This window comes from Lutra lutra, chromosome 5 (assembly GCF_902655055.1).
Source record: "Lutra lutra chromosome 5, mLutLut1.2, whole genome shotgun sequence".
Lineage (NCBI taxonomy): Eukaryota > Metazoa > Chordata > Mammalia > Carnivora > Mustelidae > Lutra > Lutra lutra.
Window position 1 is genome coordinate 162,398,596 of NC_062282.1, and position 9,741 is coordinate 162,408,336.

Here is a 9,741-nt window from a genome sequence, read left to right on the forward strand (position 1 = left end):
AGTCATCACACACTTATGGAACTAATTTAATAACAAAATAATAGTAGGGATTATAATACCTCACTTACATCAATGGAGATATCATCCTTAGATAGACAGATGATGATGATAGATAGATAGATAGATATAGATAGAAATGACAGATAGATGATAGATGATAGATAGAAGATCAGCCATAAAAAAGAATTATTCAGTCATAAATAAAAAAAGTTTTGTCATTTGCAATAACATGGATGGTTCCAGAGAGCATTTTTCTAAACAAAATAAGTCAAAGACAAATACCATATGATCTTACTCATATGTGGAATTTAATAAACAAAACAAATAAGCAAAGAGGAAAAGATAGAGATAAAAACAAGAAACAAACTCAACTCTAGAGAACAAAGTGATGTTTCTGGAATGATGTGGATGGGGCAATGGCTAAAACAGCGAATGGGGATTAAGGAGAGCACTTGAGATGAGCACTAGGTGTTGTAGGAAAGTGTAGAATTACTATGCTGCACATCTGACACTAGTATAACACTGTGTGTCATTACACTCCTTCATTAATGTACAGCTGCCATCATGACTGTGTAAGGCCAGTAAATTAACTGTATGTTTTGTTACATTTACTTTCTCTCTTTTAAAGATTGTATTTATTTATTTGAGAGAGTCAAAGAGCATGAGCAGGGGAAGAGCAGAGGTAGAGGGACAAGGAGATTCCAGGCTGAGCAAGGAGCCTGATGGGGGGCTGGTCCCATGACCCTGAGATCATGACCTTAGCTGAAATCAAGAGTCAGACATTGTTACTTTTAGTTCCATATTAATTTATTTGGTAATCACTTAATTGACTTATGAACCTATCAGGAATAAAAACAAGCAAAATCACATATAAAATAATCCCATCTTCTTATCTGCCTCTCTGTAGGAGGCTGTGTGAGAATTATGTTCCTTCATTGACTCCATAAACACCCAGGAGACTCCATGCCTCCAAATGGGGTCAACCTAGTGGCCTGCTCTAAAGTTGGTATCTCATGTAAGAAACAGGCCATACACTTTTCCTTTAACAGTGTGTTTTGGGGCTTGAACAATGGAAATAAAATATGCTAAGAACAGAGGGTATAATAGGTAAGGGGTTCAGAAAGGTAGCTTCCCCCCACCTTAACAAATGTTTCCTCTCACTCTATTTAATCCATCTGAAATAGACTATCTCTATTCTGTCTCTGACACTAGGATTTTTTCTGCTGCACCCTGAGGAATGCCTGTCTGTCTCAGTACCCCTACTCCTTTCCACACAAACAACTGTTTCCTGTTCCCTTCATTTCCCTCCCCAGCTGTCCTCTGGAGACATGGCAGCCCATGTCACCCATCAAAGAGTAGGTATTTTCTCCTCCAGAAGCCACATGATACAGAACTCCAACGTGGTAAGTGTCCTCTCTGCCTTTCCTTGGTCCTCCCACATCATTTATGACACTGGTCCTTGCAAACTCTCAGCTCCTTTGAAGTGAGTTTCTGGATTATAGCACCACACCATGCTTCTGTCATTCTGGAAGCAGGGACATTGAGGCAGATACTCCAATGGTGTGATCAATGGCTAGGCACCCACGAGGAAGGGCTTCTTGGTAGCCTCTGGGGAACAAGTGCACCCAGTGTGTTAGATGTGAAATAACGACAGTGAACTGTCTGGGGTGCTGTAAAATTGGTAACATTTAGAGATGTTAGAGAGGAGCACCCGGGAGACATGAGGGATGAGGTAAGTAACAGATGAGTATGTCACAAACATAAACTCAGACAGTGCAGCTATAGGTGAAACAGGATTCTCTGACAGAGATGCCCAATTTTACAAGAGAAGGAGAAGCAAAGAGGAATGGTCTAAAGAGAGCAAATTAGTCTCCATGGAAGGATATTTTTACATGAAACTGTAGCTATTGGAAGACATCAAAGATGTTATAAAGGAAGACTATTTATGCAGAAGAAAAGATGGATATGCCAAAGATGCAAGAAAAACAATGTCATGTAAATATAAATACCTTTGTTTCAAAGGAAATGGGAACTAGAGATACGGAGATTGTATGTTGCTTGTTTGTTTGGCTAATTAATTGGTTATTGTATTATTTTTTAATGTATATGGACTGGAATGTGCATACAGTGTAATCTAGCAGGTTATTTCCATGCTCAAATCAGTGTTTCAGAAAGAATAAAGTAGACTAGACAAAAAGTGTATTAATTGATGAGAAATTGGAGGCAGACATTTCCTTGAATTACCTTTACAAGTGATTTTAATTCTTTGAAATTCTATGTCCTAAAAGGATTTGTTATGCATTTTGAATAAAATACACTGGAATTATCCTAGATCCATTATCCCAAAAATGTATGACCCAATGAGAATGTTAAAGAGAGCAAGGACACATCACAGGGAAATATCTTGCTTTTTCCCTCCCCAATTATTCTTTTAACATTCTGGTGAGTTATTTTTCATTAATATCCACACATTACTATGATGAATAAATTGCCTGGCAGCTCACAGGTTTTGCTCCTGAACTCCTGAATTTATTTCCTGTACAGCTCTTCCAGAAAGAATCAAGATCACACATCATCACATACAGGTGCAACTCACAGGACAAAGGGGTGAGAAGAGTAGGATCTTCCAGTCCCAAAACTCTTCCATCGTCATTACCTGAAATTTACATCATTGGCCACACTCTTCTGACTTCAAGCAGAGCTATGAAGTGTGTGGTCAGTGTGGATGGCACTGAACCCATACAGATCTAGACATTCTACTGAGAGAGGACAGAATAGATGTTTAGAGTCACCATGACGACACATGGAATGTAGCACCATGAGGAGGTATAACCCAAGGTGGGGCATTTATGTAGGGGGAGAAGGTAGGAGATGGTGACTTTTATATGGAGGAGTGCAGAGATAAAGGAAATTTGGGATAACTTCTTTTTTCAAGATTTCTGGCTTGGGCTATTGTAAATGGTGGTACCAATGATGGCCCACGTTTCAGGAGACTTTGGGAGTTCACTGTTGGGCATGATGAATTTGGTGTCACTGAAACAATACTCACAGGACTTCCTTATACTGACATGACAGCAGCAACAAATAGATATAAGGTAGCCATGAAATGATTCTTTGGTGTATGATTCGGTCTCCTGAAAGGTCAAAAGGACAAAACAAAATGGCTGGTTAATTATAGTGTCAAATGGCTAGTATAGAATGCAATTGTGAATAGCCCAGCTCATTGACTTCATAATAAGGACTATCAGTTAGCTCTCTTACACACACCTGTCTGTGTGTATATGGGTGGGAAGCAGACTACACATTGTCATTCAACATACTGCATTTCCATTTTCCCCAGAGAGCCTCATGGACCAATGTCACCAGGCAGCGAGAACACAATATACTTTTGATTCACAACATCGAATTGTATTTCTTTACCTGGTTATATACTCTTATATCCTGAATACTACACCCTCTCTTTCTAGGATATAGTAGTTTAAATGCTTATTTAAAATATAAGGAAATAACTATAATAACAGAAATAATGAAGTAATGATAGAAATACTACTACAGTAATTTTAGAAATAATAATAATAAAATCAACAGTAATAATCATTGTCCCTGTATAACTAATAAGTGCTAAACTCTTTTTTTTTAAGATTTTATTTAGTTATTTGACAGACAGAGATCACAAGTAGGCAGAGAGGCAAGCAGAGAGAGAGAGGAAGGGAAGCAGGCTCTCTGCTGAGCAGAGAGCCCGATGCAGGGCTCGATCCCAGGACTCTGAGACCATGACCTGAGCCGAAGGCAGAGGTTTAACCCACTGAGCCACCCAGGCGCTCCTAAGTGCTAAACTCTTATGTGTGTTTGTGTGTGTGTACACAGGTATGGGCATGTGCATACATGGGTGTATTTGTGCGTATGTGTTATGAGTTTTCTCATTTAATCTTTAAAACTTCGAGGCAAGTATTGCTATTGTCCTGGTTTCATAAAAATGCATTTCAGATAAAATTTTACATTTGAATGATATGCTATGTGATAATAAGACATAATATACAATATTTCATATATACTATATTTGCATTAAATTTTCTTGTTTATCTCTTCAAATCATGGACACTTTTAGCTTATATTGTTACATTCTTAATATAATTATTTGGTTCAGCATCATACCCATTCCTAGGAAAAGTCAGAGTGTCATACATCTAACGTGGTATGCATTTTCCATGTCAACTCCTTTACAGAAGCAATGATTTTATTCCATCCATATTTAGGGAAGTCCATTGTCAGACCTCTGCTTCTTCTATGTAGTTCCATTACAGTGAATTATCAGTAATGACCACTTAACAGGAATCAATTGTACACCAATCATGTAAGTCTGGTATTTGAAGAGAGTGCTTTTAATTGGTATATCAATTTGGCCATTGATATCATGGGTTTTTAGAATACATCCAAAAATAAAGGCAGCATTATCTTTTAGTATAAGATATAAGTGTGTATATCAGAATATATATTCCCAGGATTTCTGTATCAAACACTTTTCAAAAGAAATATTACTCAGGAAGAAATGATTTCTCGTATTTGTCTTTTGTCTTACAATCAAAACTTTCATATGATGATGTAGTGTAGAAGCATACAAATAATTGGATAAATGTGAAGTCATACTGATATTATTGAATAATTTCTTATATTTAAATGTAAATTCCCTTCTATTTAAATTTAAAGAAATATTCTGAATGGATTATTCATATACTGAGATAATTGGCAGAAAAGTGAAAAGAATATTTTTGAAACTAGTCAAGTCAAAATTGCATAATGCATTTTGAACATCTTGACAAGTGTAAAATGGTAAAGATTATTTGAGTGTAGTGAATTCACTGGGTAAAGGGTATGAAGGCCTTTCTTTTATGTCCAAGGAAAATTTGGGATGTGACTGTGTTTATAACTAAATCCATGGTATCTAATGATGACAACATCTTCTATAATTAGTCTCTAAACTTCTAGAGGTTAGGGCAGTATAAACTGTATGTTACATATGTTTATTTACATTATCATTATTAGACATAGAATATTCAATGTCAGGTAGAGAGAAAGAGACTATAACTTTATAAGACTACCACAGATTTGGAAAAGTTTACAGGGTATGTAACATTTGTCTTCCCTCTTTCTTCTGTAGAGTTAGGAAGCTCACCACCAGTGCATAACTTTTTGGATTCAAGAACAGATTTCATTCAACATTCTGGATGGCACAGAAGGTATCCTTTTCTCTATCATTCTAGCATCATGGGAGGATATTTCAGATGCCTGATTAACGGGTTGGGCAAAAATACATAAAAGATCATTGTAGAAGTTTGCTTGGGTGGCTTAGTTGGTTAAGCATCAGATTCTTGATCTCAGCTCGGATCTTGAACTCCGGGTCATGAATTCAATCCCTGTGTTGGGCTCCATGCTGGATGTAGAGCCTATTAAAAAAATTCTTGTAGAAATTTCAGGGAAGTGGAAAGAAGATAGTAGAACAAAAAAGATGAAGTAGTCAATGAATTTATTAGGGAATGCTTCTAATATATAAAGATAAAGTATAGACATTCTTGTGGATGTAAATGTAAACATAATTGATGTATTGTGAAAAATTTTGATATCAGAGTCCATAGTCAAAAATTTCTTTAACAATCATTTACTGAGAACATACAATAGGCCAGTAATTCCTAAGTGATTGGGGTTCTGTAGAAAATAGACATTACATATTTTTCTTTTTTTACAGATTTATTTACTTTAGAGAAAGAGACAGTTGGGGAAGGGAGACAGAAAGAGATAGACTCTTAAGCAGACTCTTTGTTGAGTGTGGAGCCTGACCCAGAGCTTGATCCCATGACTCTGATATCCCGACCTGAACCAAAACCAAGAGGTGGGCCTTTAACCAACTGTGGCCCCCAGGTGCTCCGATACTTCTCAACACTAAAATTGAGAATGGATTTTTCAGTGCAAATGAGTATAACAATGGGAGTCACTAATGGAAAAAGGAAAACTAGAATGACAAAATTATGGGGAAAAATGAGAAAAAGACAACAATTTTGGATAATTATTATTGAATTGGAGTTGTCAGTAATATTCATAGACTTATTTTATTCATAAATTTTAGAGGCTTATTTATGATCCACCATTCATGGGAAGCATCAGTGCCCTTAAATCTTAATCTGTGTCTACACCAAAATTTACTGAGCTGTAGGTCAAACAAGTCAAAAGAGCAAGAACTTCTTAAATATGTGTATATCCACAACTTCATTCAAAGGTTAATCTTTTAATATAGTGAAAATTATAGCAAAACAACATTCACATTCCAGACCATTAAAATAGAATATAGAGGTTTATTTCATAATGTAGAATCGTAATACCAACTAAAACAGAAAAATTCAAATTATTCATATTTAACTAGAGACATATTTGTACATTTGCTTCCCCAAAGGGAAAACCAAAACACATTCATTCAAAATCATGAAGAGTTATTTTTTGTATTTAAAGATTTTGTTTTTAAGTAATCTCTAAGCCCAATACCTATACCCAATAAGTTGAACTTACAACCCTGAAATCAAGAGTTGCATGCTCTATTTACTGAGGCTGGCAGAGGCCAAAGACTTAAGAATAGTTCTTAAAGATGGCAAGTAAATTATTTTATATATTATTTCTTTTTCATAATTGGCATCCGTGTTTTCCTAAATTGTACCACTATGTCTCTGTGTGTGCAAGTATGTATGAATGTATATTTATTTATTGAGGGATAGATCATACCTACCGAATCTGTGCACATAATAGTAGAGGGAACAGTTAAGTAGCCACTATCCACATCTAAAGAGCATCATTATTTAGAAACCATATGATTCCCTATATAAAGAAGTAATTAAATATAAGTCAATTTTGGGAAGTTACTAAAACTGGCCAAAATAAAACATATTCTTATTTTAACTGAATACAATGTTCTTTTTCTTTTACATTTAAATACTGATGCTTCAAATTACAAATACAGATTAACCTAGTTTTAGCATCTCATTAGTTCATATTTTAGAAAAATATATAAATAATATATTTCATTTTCTCTAAGGTTAGCCAAATAAGAGCTGAGACAGAATATTGAGTTCCGTATCCTATTCATTTATTCATTTGTTTAAAATATATTATTGAGCAACTACTATGTACAAGGCATTGTTCAGCCACTCAGCTTATACAGAGGGCAAAATAATGATCTCACATTTGGAAGTTTAAGTTCTTGTGTGTTAGGATGACAATAAACAATAAATATAATTCATATGTTTATTTAATATGTTATAGATGAAAAGTGATTTGCAAAACACGTCAAAGGACAGCACCACTGAACACTAAATCAAAACTAATGATGTACTATATGTTGGCTAATTGAACATAATAAAAAAAAGTAAAAGAAGAGTATGACCACATTAACAACAACAACAACAAAAGGAGAGCACAATAAGGAGAAATAGGCAAATTGGGGTACGCAGGGCAGGAGAGGGTACTAAGATTTTAAGTGCGCTGTTTAAGGGTACACCACATTTAAAGGTGACTTTGACAAAAGACTGAACTCAATTTAAGAATATGGAATTGATTGAATTTAAATAAAATAAAATTTAATTAAAGATTTTTTAATGCAATTTTAAAAAAGAACATGGAATTAAGATCCTGAGACTACATGGAGCTAACAACTTACTGAACAGACCAAATATGATCATTTGATTCAAACGAATAAATTCCCAGATTGTAAAACAAGCCCATTTCAAAAGCTGGTTGAGAGTCTACTGATTTTAACTGCAAAATATGCCTCACTCTCTTTTTATTATTCTAAATGTAATGTTTTCTAATGTTTTCTAATATTATTCTAAATGTAAGTGAGTTTGAGATTTACACCACTGCATTTTAGCTCTCTTATTTTTTTTCCTATTTTAGGTAAAAGAGTGGAATTCATGATGGGGCAAGAGAATCACAGTTTCACCGGTGATTTCATTCTCCTAGGACTCTTTTCTTCTTCCCAATCAAGTCTAGTTTTCTGCTCCCTTATAGTCATTATTTTTATTATGACTATTACGGAAAACACAATCATGATCCTCCTTATCCTCAGGGACTCAAGACTCCACACTCCAATGTATTTCCTGCTCAGCCATCTGTCTTTCATGGACATCTTGCATATTTCTAACATTGTTCCCAAAATGGTCTCTGACTTCCTGTCAGGCAGCAGAACTATTTCATTTGCAAGTTGTGGCTTCCAGGTATTTCTGTCCCTCACCCTCCTAGGTGGTGAGTGTCTTCTCCTGGCAGCAATGTCTTATGACCGCTATGTAGCCATCTGCCATCCACTGCACTATCCCATTCTTATGAGTGACTATGTCCGCATCCTCATGGCTGGAGGGTCCTGGCTGGTTGGGACTGTCAACTCCACAGTCCACACAGCTTATGCCCTCCACTTTCCCTTCTGCAGCTCAAGAGCCATTGACCACTTTTTCTGTGAGGTCCCTGCCATGTTGAAGTTGTCCTGTGTGGACACAACCCTGTATGAACAAGGAGTTTATGTAAGTGGCTTAATTTTTCTCCTCATCCCTTTTTCCCTAATCTTTGCTTCTTATGTCCAAATCCTCCTCAGTGTTCTTCAAATGAAATCATCAGAAGCACGGAAAAAGTCATTTTCTACCTGTTCTTTCCACATGATTGTGGTCACAATGTACTATGGGCCATTTATTTTCACATACATGAGACCCAAATCATACCACACTCCAGGCCAGGACAAGTATTTGGCAATATTCTACACCATCCTCACACCCACACTGAACCCTATCATCTACAGCTTTAGGAATAAAGACGTTCTGGAGGCAATGAAAAATATGCTCAAAGGTAAGTTTCTCCATTAAAGATAGTAAGAAAAATGCTTGAAGCCTATGTTTTCTATATTAATATTCAATACTTATAGGTTATTCATTATTCATGTATCTGGAAAGAAAATCAGTTTCTATCCATCAAGAGTAGAAAGTGGATTTTTCCAAACCCCTGATGATAATAAACAAAATTTTTTAAGTTTTTGTTTTATAAACACATACACCTAAAAAGGTACTATTCCCTCTCACAAAAAAATTATAAGAATTTATAAAAATTGACTTTTACAATACAATCACATTTTAAAGGATCTATCCTTATGACTTTTGTACCTTATGAAACAGTAAAATTATAATTCCAATGTTAGAACCAGTTATCAAAAGTTCATAAAAAATCATGTGCAAAATGGGTGGAGGTGTTCAAAAGATAAGAATTCTAGTTGTAAGATACATAAGTTAAAAAGAAGTCCTGCATGGTGAATAGCATGGTGACTGTAGTTAACAATGTTCTTTTGTATATAAGAAAGTAGCTAAACGTGTATGTTTTAGAAGTTCTCATAAAAAAATGAATTGTAGCTATGTGTGGTGATACATAATTAAACTTTTCTTGAAAATTACTTTACAATATATAGATACATCAAATTGTTATGCAGTACACCTAAGAACAGTAGAATTATATTTACATCTCAATAAAACAAACATAAATTGATGCATTTTATTATTTAACAAATAATATTAATTGAATGTATATTATGCATATTTTAAATATGTATTTTAATATACTAATACATTGTGTAATTCATGTGATATAATCCATACATTAAACATTATTTCATAAGAATAATATTTATTAAAAATTATTTCATAAGTAGCATTCAATTTCTATTTA

General features: G+C 34.8%; 1 protein-coding gene across 1 annotated transcript; it reads left to right on the forward strand.

The window, feature by feature from the left end:
- The first annotated feature begins 5,167 nt into the window (after nt 1-5,167).
- LOC125100798 (olfactory receptor 2AJ1) lies at nt 5,168-8,891 on the forward strand. Its single transcript, XM_047731234.1, has 2 exons — nt 5,168-5,237; nt 7,936-8,891. Exon 2 carries the CDS (start codon nt 7,953-7,955, stop codon nt 8,889-8,891), a length of 939 nt encoding a protein of 312 aa, XP_047587190.1. The 5' UTR covers nt 5,168-5,237; nt 7,936-7,952.
- The last annotated feature ends 850 nt before the right edge of the window (nt 8,892-9,741 follow it).

Coding starts and splice junctions, on each gene's coding strand:
- LOC125100798 (XM_047731234.1), top strand. CDS start 7,953: ATGATGGGGCAAGAGAATCACAGTTTCACCGGTGATTTCATTCTCCTA.